Below are 20,715 nucleotides of genomic sequence, written 5' to 3'. Positions count from 1 at the left end.
ATAAAGCTTAAAGAAGATATGAGATCTTACAGTAATGCATTCTGTTCGCTATAATGAGAAAGTGAAGAGATTTCTTAGGAAAAACCTTTGGCTCTGTTGGACACTTGCAAATGATATATATATATATATATATAAAAAAATAAAAAAAACGGAATCGACCGGTAGCCTTGAATCACAGCGTGCGACAACATGGCGGCTTTCAGTACACAAAACACAACCTTGAATGCCTTTGACACAATTCTAAAGGGTCCCTTCCTGTATCAGTGGGCAGAGGCGTACGGACAGAGAACATTCAAAATCGACAAACAGCCTTCAAGTGTCCGTGACAGAAAACACATGATCCAGAGCATGTGCATGCTTTGAGTGAGATAAGAATTACAAACAAAATGATGTGGGATACATCCTTTATGATGGACACTTCATGGAGAAATACATTCCTCATGTCTACGTCTTCACAGGTTTGAAAATGATCTGTCATGTCTTTTTTTTTCTTTTTATTGACTTTTTTTTTTTTTTTTTTTAGCTTACTACAACAGAATAAACTCAAGACCCTGAAGACACGTCGTCTCACCCAAAGTGAACTCCTTAAAAAGTGAAAACAGGATCAAACAAATAAATACATTCATCACTGACAATAGACATTTGATAAAAAAAGTGAACACTGTCAGTAAGTGTTTGCACCAATGTAGACGGAGGAGAGGCCAGTCGGTTTTTAAGTTGCTTCTTTTGTGGACAAATGAAAAAAAACAAAAAATAACAGGCAGCTCAGAATACAAACAACACATGTTTAAAACAATTGACTAAAATCAAAAAAAAAAAAAAGATGACAAAAAAAAACTTAAAAAATAAAATATATTTATTTATATTTATATATATATATAGATAGATAGATATGCAGCAAGTCCTAAAAAAGTTACTTTGAGGTAAATGTGTATGTAGTTTTATTTCATGCGTATTTACATATAAAAAAAAAAAAAGCAAAGCAGCGATTTATAAAAATAATCATGTCAACGACAATATGATTTTCATAAGGGATGTCTCGGCACGTCTTAAAGGGCCAAATCGCAAATCAAATGTAGAATCCCACCGAAATCAAAAGCATGCGGCTACGCTCACAGGGTAAGACACGCGGTCACGATTCGGCTTGCTTTCGTATTAAAGCGGTGACCTACACAGAAGCAGGGTCAAACTGGCCTCCCCTCACCTGAGGTCTATGACTGTAAAGAGTTTATGTAAACAATGAGATTTTATACACAAGTATCTTTAATGTCAATCAATCATTCAAAATGTGCTTTGGTTTAGAAAATAGTCTGAAAATTTGGGTATGAGCTTTTTATCTTATTAGTTTATACATTTTGCGCTTACTAGAATGCTTTTTTTTTTCTTTTTTTTTTTTTCTTTTTGTTCAAAAACACTCTGGAACTTAAAAGTAAAACATCTCTGGCTTTGTTTTTGTTTTGTTTAATTGAAGGCGTTTTTTGAAATGGGAACACACTCGTAAAATCTATTTCGTAGGAAACTAGTGTTTTGTTTTTCATCAATAAAATACAGAAATTGACACAGTCTTACAAATGTAGTCGAAAGCTCTGCATTTCAAAATATGCAGAACCATCCCTGAAGATTTGAAGTAGAAATATTATTGTCACAGTTTGAAACTTTTTGTCATCCTTTTTTCTGCTCTCCCAGTTCTCTCAGCTATAGTCTCCGAACGCTGGGATCGACAACAGAGCCCAGCATCACCCAAGACATCGGTTCATTGATGGTTATCAAATGAAGAGCTTGTAAATTAGTAAGATATCAGTGGGGAACTTTTTCCTGGAATCCTGATCAGTACAACTGAGATCAGCAACATCAAAAATATTTTAAAAGTCTCCCTGAGTTGAGATGTGTATCAACACCAGAGCGCACTTATACTGTAACAAAACAGATTTCAAGATATATGCACAACTTTGAAAATTAGACTTTTTGGTGACGGTCTTGCATTCAGTTAAAAGTTATATATAACTGGCTATTGGGGGTTAGCTTTGGTGTTAATGCTGCAAAGACGTGAATATTGAGTGTAAACGGAGTTTATAAATGTCTCCAATGTATTGAATTCGAATAACTAATGGAGACACTTAAAAATTAAACTTGAATAAGCTTGAGCAGGCAAAATTAAAGACCAAAAGGATTCCAGGAAAAAGACGTCTGTAAACATTGCTCCGTTAACACGACTATAGCTGCACCCCAAAGTTCATCGTTAGCAAGCACAAACACAAGCCTTTGGAGAAAGAACCAAAAAAAAAAAAAAAAAAGGAATGCCATTAAGACTTTTACATTAAGAAGGCTAAGAATTACTCATGGAATGTGATACACTGGGATTGGCGAAATAATTAATCTGTAACAGAGTTATGAAATGAAGATGGCAGCGAAGAATACAGCACTGAACTATACATCCATCAGCGTTTACCCAACACTGACCATGTAACATTCACTCGACAATTACCAGCATTTTGAATAACCATAAATTCTTTTTTTAACATGCACACTTTACATAATACCTATACCTCGAATGAATAAATGATAATGGTTTTTACGCGACGCCACATAACTTAGCATCGTTTTAGAACAAGGTTTTATTTGGGGCTGATGACTAATAAGCAATCCAGTGCATCAATTCCTCCTCACTCAGTAAGCTCTCCAAGTATGGTCGACGTGTAACAAAAACCTACAACACTCGTAACGCTCTCGTACGTTTTTTGTTTTTTGCTCTGAACTAAAACAAATTAGTCCTTCAAAGTCTCTCTGCAGACAAAGTAAGAAACCAAAAGACACTCTTGAGAAACTAACTGTAAACTTAAAAAAAAAAAAAAAAAAAACGGAAAGCCAGCGGCCCACCAGAAGACAGAAGTTCATTGGTTTTTTAGTAAAATGTCAAGTACAGACTAACATCCCACTACATTGCTCTTCGTCAAGAACTAAAAGACAAAAAGTACATCCTTACCTCCTGCAATGCAATCTAAAACCTTTGGTAGGGATATTCTACAGGAAACATTTGTTGGTGAGCCATTCTCCCCAATATTAAATTTATCTTTGGATTTCTCTGACATAAAACTCTCAATACCTTAAATACATGCGCCCAAAGAAGCTATTCTCTACATTAATGCTTAAAAAAAAGAAAGAAAAACCTTTGTTGATGGGCAGGTGACAACTACTTTGAAAGCCTCAGCAAACTTTATACATCCTATATTCAGAGACCTCCATAGTTCCAATGAATGTATTGTTCTTAATTAAGAGGTAGCAATGAGACAAGTCCATACGGACTCGCCTTGTTCAGTGAAGGGAAAAAATGTAATTAAAAAACAAAACAAAAAAGTGAAAAACAACAGTACCGACAGAATTTATGAAGTTCAACATCACTAAAATGAACCCTGCCCAACCCATCACCCAAACCAACCCAACCCTCTCTGATCCCAAAAGAAATAAAGGAAAGAATTTCCAGTTTAAAACATTCACAGAGGCATATCAATAAGTTATCTAAAGAAATCTAAAAACAAGTACCTTTAAGTTTGGCTTTTCTTTGCGAGTAAACCCCTATATGCTAATACGAGTAAACGACAAAGGACACCCATGGCCTCTCGTCACCACTTTGCCATTGGCTTGCATCCAGATGTAGGAGCAGGGTACATTATGGTATTTCCAAAACTTAAAGACCCTGTATTCCAGCTACACCTAGAATAAAGCTAATGGATGTGATGTGCAGAGTAGGTAAACTGGGATATGTTTGGTTGGATGCACAAAGCTTTTATGAAACACCACGTAAAATGATGACAGACAAGCCATCTTTGCATGTCTGACAACACTATCTTTGAGACCCTTAGGAGACACTTCAAAGAATTTAACCTTTCTATATAGAATAACCTGGTCATTACAAGCCCAAACCTTGCTGAGAGTTTTACATGGACTATACCCACCAGAACTCTCGAGAGTGATACTTTAACAAGGACCAAGACTGGAAAGAAGGAATATTTCTGGGATACCAAGAAAAACAATCAAGACAGCCAACATGGACTCCAGATATATCGTAAAAGCAAAAGCAGTGGTTGAGAGTGGTCACAATATCCCAAGAAATCATACAACAACATTAAGTACCCAATTTTTACATTCACAGCAATATTCAAAAAATAAAAAATAAATCATAAGCCCATAAACTCATACCAGTTGGTTTATTCTTTCCATTGTTGGGGCTCATTGTTTGAAAGGTTCCTCCTGTAATTTACAGCAGAAGAGAATCCTGCTTTGGGTTATCGGCTCCTTGCAGTGTACTTCAAAAGGAAGAGGTGTGCATTGACTCTTTTTGCTGAGGGTCTCCTGTTCAAGGTGTCTTTGGCTTATGACGGGGAGGTATGCATTCGTAGGTGGCTAATGAGGTTACGCTGCTGAGTAAATTTGCCCCCACATAGCTGACATTCGTACGGCTTCTCACCTGAGTGAACCCGCATGTGCTCCGTGAGCCGGTACTGGCGGGTAAAGCGCATGCCGCACTCCTCACAGGCAAAGGGCTTCAGCCCCAGGTGGCTACGCATGTGGCGCGTCATGGTGCCACGTTGGGTGAACATCTTGCCGCAGATGTTGCAGGGGAAGGGACGGGTGAGCCAGTGGGTCTTTTCATGTTGACGAAGAGTGGCTGGATCTTTGTAGCTCTTGTTGCAGACCGTGCAGCTAAAGCGACGTGACTCTGTGCCGTGGATATGGGTTATTTGCGAAGACAAGTCTTCCGCTTCTACTTCATCTTCCTTTGGATAGGAATCATCCTCCTCCTCTTTGATGTACAACTCTTCCTCGGTGTGGGTCTCCACATGGGCGTTCAGCTCCTCAGAGCTCGGGAAGCCTTTACCACAGGGAATGCAAACGTAAAGGTTGTCACCGAGTGCAGGCTCAAAGCCTTCCTGGCGGTAGACGTAGTTGACGCTATTCCGGCCACCTTCGCTCTCGCTCTGTCCGCTCTCTTCACTTTGCTCCTGTCCATTCTCTAAATCTTCCTCTTCATCTTTACACTTGTAGGATGCTTTGGAGTTGCCATTTCCTCCACCAGGGAGCCTCTCCCCAGCCACTTTCAATCTTTTGGCGACTCCGTTGGGTAAAGTTTTAAGTTTCGCATCTTCAACCTTTTTGCCTTCACTTTTGGGTTGCCGCCTCTGCCGGGTAACCTGCCGGGAGCTTTTATGCAGGTCAGCTTCTGGAGGTGGTTGGCTTTCTTCACATTCTCCTCCACCCAGCTCCATGGGCTCTCCAGCGGTGAGGTTTGGCGTGTTGGTGTTCTCATCAAATGAGGCACTGTTGGCTGTGGATTCTGAGGCAGACTGAGGTGATTCTTGTGGGATGCTGCTGGGACTGACTTCTTCAGTGGCTGTGCTCCCTGAGGGGCTTTTCTTGGAAAGGTCTAGGCCAAGTTCCTGCATGCCACAACTGCCGTTGCTTCCGTTCTTACTCGTTGAGGGACTGAGCGAATTCACAGAGGTGGCACAGTGGGCATTTCTCGCAAACATCTCATCCTCAGACAAGTCATCTTTGAGTAGCTCCTCGTGCCTCTTTGTCTTCTCACTGTCTTTTAACCCTGACATTTGGTTTGGAGTTACAGGTGTAGAGGATAGCCTTTGGTTCCTAGAAGTTCTTCCATTGGTAGGCGTGATGGGTTTATTAAGAAGGGATCTCCCATTACGCTTGAGCTTCTTCCTGCAGAGAGCAGCTAAGTCATGAAGTTGGAGGTAGCTTGCTGCCGTTAGAAGGGCATTGAAATTTTGGTCACTGAACTGATCAGATGACAAAAGCTTGCCAGTGTAAATGAAGTCTAGAACCTGCCGGAAAACCGACGGGTTGACCATGTCTGTATCGAGGTTAATCAAGTTGTCATGAAGGATAAGGGATTTGAAATAGATACTGCTTGCTGCCAGAATGTTCTTGTGTGCCCGAAAAAGGGCATTTTCTACTACTATGATCACATCACACAGATAACCTTTGGCTCTTTGTTGGTTTAGCTGCAGCAGCAATTGTTTGGCATGATTTGGCAATTCCATTTCCTCCAACTTTTTCTTCACCTATGAAACCTAAAACAGAAAAAAAAAAAAAGTTATTGTCAAGGGGGGAAAAAACATTCAGTTAACAGCAAACACTACAGCAAAAATATGTTTGTTTCTGACACTTTGCTGGTTTTGTGACACATTTTGACACATTTGCAATTGGGTGTGGTATACTGAAGCACCCGTCCCTTATTTTTAAACAGTCTATAGTTACATCACAGCTTTCTGGTCAGTCGCAGGGGGAGGATCTGATTGGCCAAAATCCTGTGCAGTGCAACATTAGTGACAAATATTTTTGGTTAACTTTACAAACAAAGAATAATTGTATAGATTAAGGGTGTATAGCTGCTAAAAGTAAATTGTCAATGTTTCAGAACACTAGTATATAGATTAAGTGAAGCCACAAAACTCTTATGACCAATCCAATCCACATAAATAAAGTCTAGAATTTCTATGCTCTTAATTCAAACTTTTAAGCACAAATCCAGACCATGGCAACTATGGTATCTGCTGTCAGAGCATGCTTGTGGAGAAAGCATATAGTATGATAGTATGCATAAGCTGGCATCTTTTTCTTCAACTTTCAGTTAAAAGCAGAGAATGGATAAAAGGCTTTAACAGTAACACAATTTCTTTTCTTCTGAGGGCGTCCACTACAGCTTAACGTCCCTGCCAGCAGTCATTAATGCCAGCCTCCAGGGTCATTCCCTTTGTTGTGATATGGGGGTTGGGTGAAAAAGGCTAGTGAACGTCAACGACGGGCCTGTGTGACAGACAGCTTGAAACCTGAGCTGGGATATCACCAAGGGTGTGGTGGGAAACAGGTAAACCAGCACCCTTTCCACAGGACAAACAGGCCTCAGCTTGCAGCAGAATCTTTGTAATGCAGCAAAGAAGGTTTCTGGCACTCTGACCAACCGAGACTGGCGTGGCAATTATCTTTGCACAATGCCCAAACACATTTTCACATTTCACAACATTGTGATTATTCAATGCCTTCTTTAAGAACAATTAACAACAACAATTTGCCAGGCTGGAGTACCCGCCCCTGAGGAACACCCAATTTAATTTATTTTTTTACTGGATTATTGTAAAAGTTTCCCATGCATATTTGAGTCAATAAAATACATAATGATACAGATTTAAATGAAAGCCTAAAAATAACCACACAATTGGGGTTTACAAATGTGTTTACAAACCATGCTGAATATTTATCAGTTGTTCCAGTGAAGTCAGTCTTACACAGATTAACCATTTTCTAACTAATTCATGATGGCAATGTACAACCAAGCCAAAACCAATAATGGAGACAGCAAACCAGTCAGCAGAATTTCAGTCAACAGAGTTCAAGACTGTTTAAAGCAAACTAATGATTACTCAGGAAATTTTGGTAAAATAAATAAAGTGAACTTCACTAGATATTTAATTCCCACAAATGTAGTACATTAAAAGGGGGACAATGTAATGCAACAGCTTTAAATTAATTACTAAATTAAATATGAATAAAAAAAACTAATTGTTAAAAAAAAAGGACAAATTGTTTAATATTCAGCCATTTCATACTTGGAAAACAGGCTGAATATTTTAATACTATTTCATGTTTACAATCTGAACAAAGTCTGAACGCTGAATGGCTCCTCTCATATCTCCAGTTACTTATCACATAAAAACCACTATGCCCAGACATAAAACTAAACCCTATTTGCCTGATATCAATACCATCTCTCAGGTTATTTATATGCCTCAAGTACAGTGGTACAGTTAAAGAACTGCCTAGATAACAATAAACCACAACAGTTAGGGGAAAACTTTGATAGCACCCAAAACCCACGGCCCAAAAAACAAAAGACGTTTTGAGAAACACATTTATCTAGAAGTTGCACACAATTCTTGATAAGAAGCTGCTGGTCTTTCAGTTGCTTTGCCGACATTCCGACCTCTCCTCAAAGACCAGCAGTCCTGTCCCAGAGATGAAACAACTAGCCTACTCTAATCAGAGAGATTGCTGCCTGAAAAAAGTCAAAGTGCAAAAGAGGCCAGTAACAACACGGGTAAACAAGTCTGGCAAGAACTGCGCTCATAAACAAGCTTATCCAGTGGCACGGACCCCTGGGGCCCTGATTTTATTGTCTTAATGCCATAAAAAAACACAGAGAGCACTTTTGCTCTTATGAAAGGGGGCATTGGCGAAACAAAACATTATTCATGAGATGCATCCACATATAATATCTAGCCTACAGCTACTTTTTAAGAGCAAGAAACAACCAGAAACATAGTACATTTTTAAAGTGGCAAAAAAGTTTCAGTGAGGATTCAAGGTGACTAAAATCTCTAAAACATTAGGATCTCCGAGAATATTGATGCAATTTTGGTTTTAATAACATCAGATGGGTTAATTTGATAAGAGACACTTCCATAGATGCCTGCAGAAATTAAGAACTAAGTGCTTTCTGTAACCAACCACCAGCCTCGAGAGACCCGGGCCAAACACTGGAAGCCAAGCAAACCTGATCCAAATAATCTGATGAATGACCTCAACTAAGAGATAACACAAAATCACTTATCTGAAGAATTCAAGGCCTTCATCCACTGCCTGTGTGCATTTTATTCAATGTTACGCGCTATTTGAGCTGATTTCCAACCAAAAACATGCATGAAACCTTCCTAGCTACTGCCCGTCAACTATTTTTTAGGTCTGTAAACAGACATATATGTCATAACTGATATTAAACAAAACTGCTTGAGAAGTGGAGCATACATTTAGGATTTTTATTCTGCATTGAATCATGCACGATAAGACCAGAATGTGTATTCAAACAGTTCTTACAAAAAACCCACTTGCACTGTGATTACACCATTGATCATTTTGAATAATGTTTGAAAACTGCTGAACGAACGTGCATTTCTTGGCATGCGAAAGTACATCAGGGTACAAATTTGTAGAATACCTGAGAAACTGGACTCACTACCAACCGACGTAAATTGTCAGGAGGACAGCAAACAACCACATTCTCACAAACCTGTTACAAATGTCCTCTACACATAACGCCTGTGCATTTCGCAATTTTACTTACCGAAGATTACAACACATGAAAATGTTCAATATAACATAGAGAGGCTATTTATCTGTGATGGAAACCAAGAATTAGGGAATCTGGGGGGAAAAACCAACCACTCAACCAGATTGGGCAACCCTGGAATAACCCTCAATAGATAAATCACATTCATTTTCGTCAACATCTACACAATCATCATGTCTGCTGTTTTGCCCAAGAAGTGGTTAAAAGGTTCCAGGTTAAAAGGATCTAGTCATTAAACATGCCAAGCATGTTAGGTGAGATTTCAGACATGGGGTGATGCCTTAACGCAACATGCATGCATTAACATACACACATGATATGTATGTATATGTATATGAAGAGTTCAGATGCAAAAGCCTCTAAGTGCCATCTGAAATGTTCTTCTAGAATGATCCTTTTTATAAAGCTTGTATATTTAAGTTCAGTAATTTAACAAATGACAATTAATAGGTAATTTTTGTTGCCATTTAAGTGAAATTACTGAACTTAAATAATACAAGCTTGATAAAAATGATCATTCTAGAAGAAAATTTGAGATGGCACTTAGAGGCTTTTGCATCTGAACTCTTCATATATGTGTATATGTATATGAACATCTAAACTGGCCTAAAAGGTTCAAACTTAAACAATTAAGTAGAGGCTAACATATATTCTGGTGAAGAATCGAAATGGACTCAAGTTGAATCATTTCAATCAACCAACAAACAATGTTTACAGCCATTTTCCCTCATTTACCATGAGGGGAATTTGAGGAATAAGTCAAACATACTTCATCATTATTACCCAACCAGACAAGACTAGTTCAGGTGGCATGACTAGATGAGCAGATAAAGCTGTCAAAAACATCATAAATTTCATGAAGAATGAGGAAAAGATTGTTCTCCTTTGAAAGACTAATAAGTACACAAACAAACAAATAATAATTCAATCAAAATGCAAACCCACAACACAATTACTAACGATCTTCTCAATGATAATGGCTCTAAATAAACTGTCTTCAAGCGCCGTTCCCGCCCCATCCACTCAATAGATCTGATCATCTGCATTATTCAAAGCAGAAACCGAGGGCTGCCTTTCATACGAGTATTGATTAGATGTTAACGTGAATGCCACTACATCTGTTAAACACATCTTTTATTCTCATTTTCTCTGACCTTTGTAGAGGACAACAAAACAATTATGACAGACAGGGCCAGTTTGAGCTCGCAGAGAAGCGTCTGGACGCAACCTCTACAATTTGAAGATAAGGCTCACTGGACCATAGACCTAAACATCAGCGCCTCATTCCCAAAGGAAAGCAAAGCATGCATCTGCAGGTTTGCTTACCTTCAAAACATTCATCACAACATGATGGACAAGAGGCATAACAGGCGGTTTCATGTGCCCGTTTAGTGCAAAAATCATAATATCATCAGTTAAAAATGCTTGTATGTCTCATTCAAGCAAACGGTCACCCAGAAAGGGAGTTACTTTAATGGTGTGGCACTGATCTAAACCCACAGACCACTGTAAAACAAGCCCCTTCCCCCAGCCCATTAAAATGGATGAGATTAAAAGGGTCCTTCAAGCACTCCTCAAGATATAGAAGTAAAATCATTTAATATAAAATTCATGCATCACTGAAATAACAATAAGAGCCAAGAACCACACAAGCACTTTAGAATATCAGATGCACTTCATACATGCAACAACAAAGCACCTAACATATATTTCCCTCATGCATTACAAGAAACAAAAAAAATAAGAGCCTAAAATCTTCACTGGAATATCTTATTGCACGCAGTAACAAAGCAAAACTACAGTGACAGGGGCAATCGTGACCTGTCACAACACTTAAAATTTACATATGAACTGTAACATAAAATGCTGGGTAAAAAGTTATCAATTTCCATGCCTGTATGGCTTATGTCTCACATGGATCATTATTGCAAAAGAAACAAACTCAATCACTTCACCAGCGTTGCTTCATTATCATTATTACACACATTCATGATGATCCGAATGTACAAGCTCACAAACACAGCAGGCAAGACTCGACAGATACAGCCATAAATTAGGTTTCCCTTTTTTCCACTCATAAATTGCGATTTGCAATTATGCATTTAAAGAAACAAACATGAGTAACCAGAAGTCTTCATCTAAATGCATGCATTAACAATGAACACATATTATATAAGAGTATTATCAATGTAAAACGCGATAGTTTCACGCATTGCATTAACAATGCAAAAAATAAATAAATACACATTTAAAACCATATGAGCATTATACATGTTAAAGGGTAAAACAGTGACTGAGGGAGGGGTGAAACAGGAATGCTGTCCACATAAAGGGCCACTGATCGGGTTTTGCCATTAAGGTAACGACGGATCATTTACTAAAGTATAAAGATGCACTGTACACCTAAATCATGTCTTAAAGATTGCATTTGGTTATAGCACGAGCAATGCTGAAACAGGTATAGAGCTTTTGGATAAAACACACATATCTGCCCCTGCCAGGCTGCGCTCGCGCGGTGTGTGCATTAAAAGCCCAGTGGGCACGCGATAAGAGCAGTAGGCTATGTTAGAGGAATCAGTGTTTCTTTAAAAAATAAGAAACCCCTCTCAAACCCCCGTTAAATCGCAGTCATGTTCCCCTCACGACAGAAAAACAAACGCGTATGTAATAATAAAGTATCTGTACCTTAAAGCATCGACAGAAGCTCTTCAAACAGTCATTCTGTTTTCACATCTCACAGCTTTCCGAGCGCCATCTTGCCTGCAAGCTTGTGTGACGTGAGAAATCCTCACCCCTGACCCAAATTTGAATAAGAAGCAGTAAAGAGAGGGGGGAGAGAGGGTAAATGCCCTGCCTCTGCCAGCCACACACTCTCATTTGCCTAAACAGCCCTGGGCTGCTGCTGAAATGGTGTAACGTGCCATGACCTGCCACTGCTGCTGCCAGATCTGCAATCCAAATGCTCCTGAGTGACTCTGGCACGCGCATCTTCATGTTGTAGGGCTGGTGTTTTCGAGTATAATAGTTCTAATAATTATACATGCATTTTACTAAATTGACAAATGTTTGGTTTTTTTACACTGCAGCACTTAAGTGAACTGAAGAGCATTTAAAATGTGCAGCTACAGCATCTAGAACACACCATTTAGGTATAGGCTATTGCTGACAAATCTAACATAAATAGTTTTTGTTTATATAATATATGTGTGTATGCACACACTCATTATGTACAGTATGCATATATGTGTGTGTGTGTGTGTGTGTGTGTGTGTGTGTGTGTGTGTGTGTGTGTGTGTGTGTGTGTATATATATAAACACACAACACACATAAACACACATATACACATATATTGTTTAAACATAAACTTTTTATGTTAGATGTGATTAAGCGATTTGACAGCACTATTTTATACAAATTGTAGCCTAAAATCTTAATCCTGAAAACAACATAATTATATGATTTGTAAGCTATGCCAATCTTCATAGGCTATGTCTCGTGTTTGGGAAGGAATTATTGCAAGGAAAAATATGTAATTCATATATTAAAGACTTTTAAACCTACAGAAGTTATATTTAGGAGGTAACAAACTATTGATATACAATTGCAAATTTCAAAATGAAAAAGTTATTCAATAACTTCATTGTTATATAATATTGTGATTGTGATATAAGTGCATCTTACATAGAAATATCCTTAAAATATCTTTAAACATATCATAAAAAGTATACTTGTACATAGATTCTAGTGAGAGAATAATGTTTATTCATCATGTTTTTAATCATTTGATTATGCTTGAAATATTTTCAAAACTTTATTATATTATTATAACCTTAATTGAGGCTGTACCGAATTTTGTCTTACTTTTGTAAAGAAACTTGCGTTGACTTAGGCTATATGTTAACATATTCCCTGGTGTTACAAAAGTAGAAGTGAAACTATAGGTTAAAATATTTGCTAAACTATGGAAAGTACAGAAAAGGGAAGTATAGATGTATAGAAAAGGAAATATGCATGTGCAGTTGTGGTCAGAATTATTGGCACCTCTGGTAAATATGATCAAAGATGGCTGTAAAAAATAAATAAAAAAAATATACATTGTTTGTCCTTTTGATATTTTATTTAAAGAAAACGTCTTTTATTGAAGTAAAATTATTTAATCACAATATGAAATAAATGTTTTTCTCCAAAACACATTGGCCAAAATTATTGGCACCCCTAGATTTTTTTATGAGGAAAATATCCATTCCCATTAATATTTAGGAACATTCATAGGAACATGAACTATAGCTATGACTTCTTGTTTCACAGGAGTTTAAATATGAGGAAACACAAAGGCCAAATTCCCTTAATCATCCATCACAATGAGGAAAACCAAAGAATATAGTTCTGATGTGCAGCAAAAGATTTTTGAGCTTCATAAAATAGAAAGTGGCTGTAAGAAAAGAGCTAAAGCATTGCAAATTTCCACCATCAGGACAATAATTAAGAAGTTATAATCAACTAAAGATGTTATGAATCTGCCAGGAAGAGAACGTGTGTCTATATCGTCATAATGCACAGCGAGGAGGAACGTTTGAGTGGCCAAAGACTCTCCAAGGATCACAGATGGAGAATTACAGAGATTAGTTCAGTCTTGGGGGTCAGAAAGCCTTAAAAAAATATTAAACAACATATGTTGTTTGGGATGGTTTCAATAAAAATCCTCCTCCCTCATCCAGAAACAAACTCCAGCATATTCAGACTGGACTGGAACTTCAAATGGTAAAAAAAAAAAAAAAAAAAAAACTTTTTGCCAGCAAACCCACCAGCTGTGTTTTGTGCAAACAGGGATAAATGTACCCCATGTCCACGGTTAAATATTCTGCTGGATCTTTAATGTTGAGGGCCTATTGTTTTACTGGAGGTCCTGGACATCTTGTTCAGATTCATGGCATCACGGATTCTAGCAAATACCGACAGATAAAAAATCAAAACCTAATGGCCAAAACAAACATCAAAATCAACACAAAAATGTGTTATGGAGCACAAGATGAAGCTTCTGTCGTGACCGTCCCAGTTCCCTGATCTGAATGAGTGGGCTGAACTGAAGAGGAGAAGAGCCAACATGGATCTGGGAATCTGAAGGATCTGGAGAGAGTCTGTATGGAGGAATGGTCTCTGATCTCCAAACTCATCAGGCATTATTGGAGAAAACTCAGAGCTGTTATCTTGGCAAAAAAGTTGTTGAAAGTATTTGAAAAGAGGTTGCAAAAAGTATTTAATAAAAGGGTGCCAATCAATGTGGCCAACTTGTTTTGGAGAAAAACATTTATTTCATTTTTTTTTTTTATGAAAGATAAAAAGGATAAACAATACAGATTTATTTTTACAGTCATCTCTGATCACATTTACCAGGGTTGCCAATAATTCTGACCACAACTGTATCTGGCAAAAATTCCACTTTACTCTCTATTTCGACCTTCACATTGCAGTTTTCCCACAACATATAGGCCTTCTACTTCAATAAACAGCCTCAAATAACAGCCTTAATGTGATTTAAAGAGTCGAGTGATTATAGTTCTGTCACACTGACTCACACATGTAAAAGTTTGTGTTTGTTTGGGTCTGAATGTGCAGCATTAGCGAAGTGCTCTTACACCCCCTAGTGGACTCGTTTGGGATTGAAGTAAATTGAAGTTATATGTAAAGAATATGCACTATAGCTCTCTCTCTCTCTCTCTCTCTCTCTCTCTCTCTCTCTCTCTCTCTCTCTCTCTCTATAGAGAGAGAGAGGTAGTAATATGTATCAACTTTAGAATCGTTGTCATCTGAAAAACGGTGTATTTTTCATTTGTCCGTTCAATTAACATGTTCTGTAACTTGTAAAAAGTGTTGAAGCATTCTCGTAATTACAACTTGTAAGCTAGGAATTTGCTGAGAACTCCTACTTGTACCACGTGATCGCTGTACCACCTGACCGCTGCGGTTTCATTTAGGCGATGATAGTGTTGAAGAAGAGTTTTCTTTTTATTGTGTATAAATTGTGCCGTTGTACTGTCGAGTCGAGATAACATGTAGATTAGATAACATTAACATGCTTATAAAACGAATTAAACTGTAACCAACTTGAGGAAGTAAGCCTGAATGCTAAACAACTGTTTATTCATACATTATTAAATGAAGATTTCTTAAAGTTGCCCCAGTTTAATTTCAATCCTTAAAGCAACTGGAAAAAGAAGAAATCCTTAAAACTCTCTAAATCATTTGCAACATATATTGATTAAATTAAATATTGTATTAATTTCTTTGAACTGACTGAAGTGAATTCAACGCGCTTTGCATTGTGGGTACAAACAAATCCAAGATGGCAGCGAGCAGGCGACTGCATAAGGTAAATATTCCAAAAAAATCTACTTTTATGCATACTAAATACAGATTTGACTAGTTTTACTTAAGTAAAAAGAAGTATCGCGAACTTGAATCGCTGTTGGTCGGAAACCTGAAACTTTAGAGCACTCTGGTGGGAAATGTGATGAGGATGATGAGGAAGAAGCTAACGAGCTTAGCTGTAGTTCGAATACACACATAAAATGGAAATAAACAGTCAAATAAAGCGCAAATAAAGTAAACGGTGTTCTGAATGAGCCTAATTTATTATGTGGATCAGAATAAACTTTTGCTCGTCTATTAATGAGTGTTTCGTTGACAGACGATGTTAGTTCCAGAGATAAGACTGAAACTTCCGTATCCGCAAGTGTATCAACTAAAAACAAATCACGGATTATGATTAAATGAGAATATAGCGATAAATAAATCGTTTAATGTGACTGATGGAGTTTTCCGGGCGGTCTAAATGTGTAATTTAATTTATGATGCAATGAGAAAGAGAAACAGGAAGTGTGTCTGTTGTCTTTGTTTGAATCGTTTCATAATTTACAAAATCTTCTTGAGATTAAGGACACCTTGTTAAATAAATGAGTTCTTTCAGTTTTGAGTGATTTATAGTCATATTTCAAACTCTATTTTAACAGGTTTAAATTAAAACAACTTACATTTTTATAATGTAAATGTGATTATAGAGTTGTGAAATATTATTTTATGTTTATTACAGTTGCGCACATAACCACAGGGAAACCGAAAGTATCTTGTTCTCACTTTATGGTTTCTCAAATGTCTCAACGATTCGAGAAGTGTCAGGTTTCCTCATAGTGTCGCCGCAGGTTGATCATAATCTATGTTTTACAGGAACTTGATGAAATCCGCAAGTCTGGAATGAAAAATTTCCGCAACATTTTGGTTGATGAGTCGAACATTCTGACCTGGCAAGGACTCATCGTTCCTGTAAGTTTGAAGGCATCTCATAGGCTTTTAATAATGCTAATGTGTTTCTCTAATATCACTAAAGGTGTTTTTTGCATGAATTGCATGCATTAAACTTTCACCATTTGCTTTCCTTTAGAAGCCAATCTGAAAAGCTCTTTGTTTTGAACATGTGCCCTGTTTTGTTTTTCAGGACAACCCTCCATACGATAAAGGTGCATTCCGGATTGAGATCACATTCCCTGCAGAATACCCTTTTAAACCTCCGAAGATCACATTTAAAACAAAGATCTATCACCCAAACATTGATGAGAAAGGTCAGGTGTGCCTGCCGGTTATAAGTGCTGAGAACTGGAAACCTGCAACCAAAACTGATCAAGGTACGGCACATTTGATCAGCATTTACACTCACATTTAGGGGTGGGTGATATGACCAAAATCTTATATCACGATATACGAGTCATTTTATTTCACAATAAGTATATATATATATATAACGAAATGGTTATTTTTGCTTTAAATAATGTTTATGATACTATTGAAATTTCATAATTCTTATCACCATTTTCAATATCACAAAAAAACTAATACTAGTCTAAGTAAAAAAACTAAACTCAAGCTTGCTGAAGACAAGTAAACAGTAATAAATAAAGAACAAAGAAAATAAATTACAAGCATATAGGAAAAGAAACTACAATAGAACAAAGACAAATGAAATAGACCCACCTGAGAAACTTAAATAAGAAATACTACATAAATTGTATAATCAAATGTTTACAAAAAAACTGCATAGTCTTCACTGTAAATTAAATATACATTTATCCTTATTAAAGTTACAAAAGAGACTCAGTCAAGAGCACTGAGAGATTTTCTCTTTTTGTTTGATGGATTTAATAACGACAGCAGGTCAATTTGGATGCTCTCACTTTAAGGCCGACTGCACTGATCCAATATACTTGTGCGTTTTCTTTCACTTAAGACATAAAGACTGTTTACTTGCAAATACATGGTCACTTTGACACAGAAGTATGTGTGTTTAACCGTTCAAGCTCAATACGCTGATTTCACGCAGCCGTTATTTTGAAATCGAAAGCGAGGCTCCGGTGGGAAGAAAACCGGAAGTGTCGCCTTTAATCACAGGAGAGTCGTGAATGCGATGGCGTATTGTTGTGTTTAATGATGTTGTGTCAATTCTAAAAATTTACATACATTTCTTTCATACTTTAGACTATATACAGTGAAATTCATTTATAAATAAAATGTTTTTTTTATATATAATTCAGAATGTAAAAAAAGAAGCAGGAATGAACTATATACATATCCTATATTGAATATTAACATCCAATAGTGTAAATCGCGGCAGCAGCTTCAGGTTGGTAATCCAAGGCATTGTTGTTTATCTTTACTTCCGGGGTTCTTCCCACCGGAGCCTCACTTTCGATTTCAAAATGGCGGCTGCGTGAAATCAGCGTATTAGGCAGCAAAAAAGCACTCTGTTCAGTTCTCAAGTGCTTTATGAGCATCGGCTTCATGTGTGCGCATCTCTCAGCGCTGAGAAACCGTCTCTCTGACGCATATACTGAAATGAGTCGTCTTTCGCTGCTTACTGCGCTTCAGCGGTTTAAAAGCTTAAAGGGATACTTCACCGTTTTTCATATTAAACTGTTATTCTCTTAACTAAGACGAGCTGATACATACTTCTCTCGTCTCAGTGCGTGCACTCAATCGCTCTGGCGCGCGGCGACACTTTGATAGCACTTAGCTTAGCCCAGTTCATTCATTAGGAACCAAACAGAGATGAAGTTAGAAGTGACCAAACACCTCCACGTTTTCCCTATTTAAATACAGTTACACGAGTAGTTACACGACCTAGTATGGTGACACAAAAAAGTGGGTAAAAAGGATAACTATAATGTATGGCGGAATAGCACTCGGGAGCACTTCGACTCGGCGCAGTAAAAAGTCACGTTGGTTCTAATGACAGAAGTGAGAGGGAGAGGATTTTTCAGGCGTGACTTTTTACTGCGCCGCGTCGAAGTGCTCCCAAGTGCTATTCCGCCATACATTATAGTTATTCTTTTTACCCGCTTAGAAAAGCGCCACGTTTTATTTTGTGTCACCATACTTGGTCGTGTAACTACTCGTGCAACTGTATTTAAATAGGGAAAACGTGGAGGTGTTTGGTCACTTCTAACTTCATCTCTGTTTGGTTCCTAATGAATGAACTGGGCTAAGCTAAGTGCTATCAAAGTGTCGCCGCGCGCCAGAGCGATTGAGTGCACGCACTGAGACGAGAGAGGTATGTATCAACTCGTCTTAGTTAAGGGAATAACATAGTTTAATATGAAAAAACGGTGAAGTATCCCTTTAAAAATGCGTGCAAACTTTCATGACCATGGCACACAGGCACAGCAATGTCACGAGATAGAGATGATAGTCCAAAATCTCTACCGGTTGACAAATTTCTACCGGTATATCGTCCACCGCTACTCATCGCATTGTCGTTAAATATATTTTTTTGCTCTCTTTCACCAGTAATCCAGTCTCTCATCGCCCTCGTCAATGACCCCCAACCAGAGCACCCCCTGAGGGCCGACCTAGCGGAGGAATATTCAAAAGACCGTAAAAAGTTCTTTAAGAATGCAGAAGAGTTTACAAAGAAACACGGCGAGAAGCGGCCAGTGGACTGATACCGCATGGGTGTGTCTCCCATGTTTCTGCTTTGCCCACTCCTCCAAAACCGTTTCCCCCCCAATCCGAGTCCCCGCCAGTCCGCCCTCACTCTCGGTCACCCGTGGATCCAGCATCCAGAATTCCCAGACGCATTTCACCTTCGGCAGAAACACCCGTGACTTCTCAGCCTCTGGGTGTCGAAGTGTGTTGAAATTGTGATCAGGGGAATGTGCGAATAAGAACTTGATAAAAGTGGTGAGGTTTGGGGGTGGGGAAGGATAGGTTGTTCCTTTTAATTTGTTCTTAAATTGCACAGAGATGTGTTCAGGTCATGTAATCTGCTGTGTGATAAATCTTGACCGTTTTCATAGCAGAATACTATGGTGAACCAGAGTATAATGTTAAGTCTTTCACTTTCACATTTATGACGTTGAAGAAATCAAACTCAATAGTTCATTGAATTGAAACACATAATATGTCAAAGGTGTGTGGCAAATGTTTCTTTTTATATTTCTCTCTCATCTCTGTAATTTTTTTATTTTTTTTCTTAGGTTGCACTGTTTTCTGTGGAATAAGATTTCATGTTCGTCATAATCTCAGTTTGTAACTCATTGAATCACAAACTAGTCACTGTCACCAATATAATGTTTATGATGTCATAAAAAGTAAAGCAAAAATTTCTTTGTGTCTGACTGAACCTCGTATATCTCTAGACCTTTCTGGGACAAACATTTCAAGTAGATTTGTCCTTTAAAATTTCTGAAACTAAAGTTTGATACTTCCTGACTACTTGTCAGGAAATCATATAGGAATAGGAATAACTCTTTTCACTAGTTAACTGGCAGAAACTTGGGCAAAGGTTAACATACTTATTAGTGTTGTTTTTTGTAAGCAATGAATATTTTTTTTAAATCATTACGCAAACGTACGTTTTGTAAAGTTTTAAGGAAGCATCTTTTTTTCTCAGATTAAGGCGTTATGGAATTTATTTAGTGTTTTTGTTTGTTAATTCTAAAAACTACCCAGTTTGCACTTGTACAGTTTATGAAAAATTCAAAACATCACGTACATCCAACGTTAAAGCGCTTCACCATAATGACCATTAGGGGGCGCCATATGATGCGTTTGATCGGGTTGAACCAGCGAGGAAGACGTGCACGCTGAAATAAACCGCCAAATCACTGTGGAGAAGATCTGATTAAAATATTGGATTAAGAATTTCAAGGTAAATGGGTAAATTTGAGCAAATTCCTTTACAATATATTCATTTTCATAGACTGCAGAACAAGAAGTTTATTTGTGTTGCCAAATAAGCTGCATTAGATAATTTAACCCATAATGGACTGAATTTTCCCATATAACAAGGTTTTTATATGGTTTAACATTCTCCTGCTCAGACAAAAAGTGGTTTCAAAGTACAGTGATGAATTTTTTTTTAATTACTATCATCATTGGTTACATATGGGGTTTGGTTGCATTAAGACTAAAGGACTTGTAAAAATACCCCTCAGTTTTTTCTAGTTACCTCTACAGCCAACATAGTGAACCCATTTTGTAGAAGCGCACACATATTCACCCCTAACCCGCTTTTCTCTTAAGTATA

General features: G+C 37.7%; 2 protein-coding genes across 2 annotated transcripts; one reads left to right on the top strand and one right to left on the bottom strand.

Moving 5' to 3' along the window:
* Positions 1–1,445: 1,445 nt before the first annotated feature.
* Positions 1,446–12,065, bottom strand: hic2 (hypermethylated in cancer 2). Its single transcript, XM_082157078.1, has 2 exons — positions 11,825–12,065; positions 1,446–6,086 (listed from the first exon to the last, which is right to left on the bottom strand). The coding sequence occupies exon 2, from the start codon at positions 6,054–6,056 to the stop codon at positions 4,371–4,373; it is 1,686 nt and encodes a 561-aa protein (XP_082013204.1). The 5' UTR covers positions 6,057–6,086; positions 11,825–12,065; the 3' UTR covers positions 1,446–4,370.
* Positions 12,066–15,312: 3,247 nt separating this feature from the next.
* Positions 15,313–19,797, top strand: ube2l3a (ubiquitin-conjugating enzyme E2L 3a). Its single transcript, XM_082158101.1, has 4 exons — positions 15,313–15,510; positions 16,365–16,460; positions 16,633–16,819; positions 18,975–19,797. Exons 1-4 carry the CDS (start codon positions 15,484–15,486, stop codon positions 19,127–19,129), a joined length of 465 nt encoding a protein of 154 aa, XP_082014227.1. The 5' UTR covers positions 15,313–15,483; the 3' UTR covers positions 19,130–19,797.
* The last annotated feature ends 918 nt before the right edge of the window (positions 19,798–20,715 follow it).

Source organism: Leuciscus leuciscus, assembly GCF_965113295.1.
Source record: "Leuciscus leuciscus genome assembly, chromosome: 24".
Taxonomy (NCBI): Eukaryota; Metazoa; Chordata; class Actinopteri; order Cypriniformes; family Leuciscidae; genus Leuciscus; species Leuciscus leuciscus.
The sequence above is the reverse complement of the archived record's forward strand: the minus strand, read 5'-3'. Positions and strand labels throughout refer to the sequence as shown.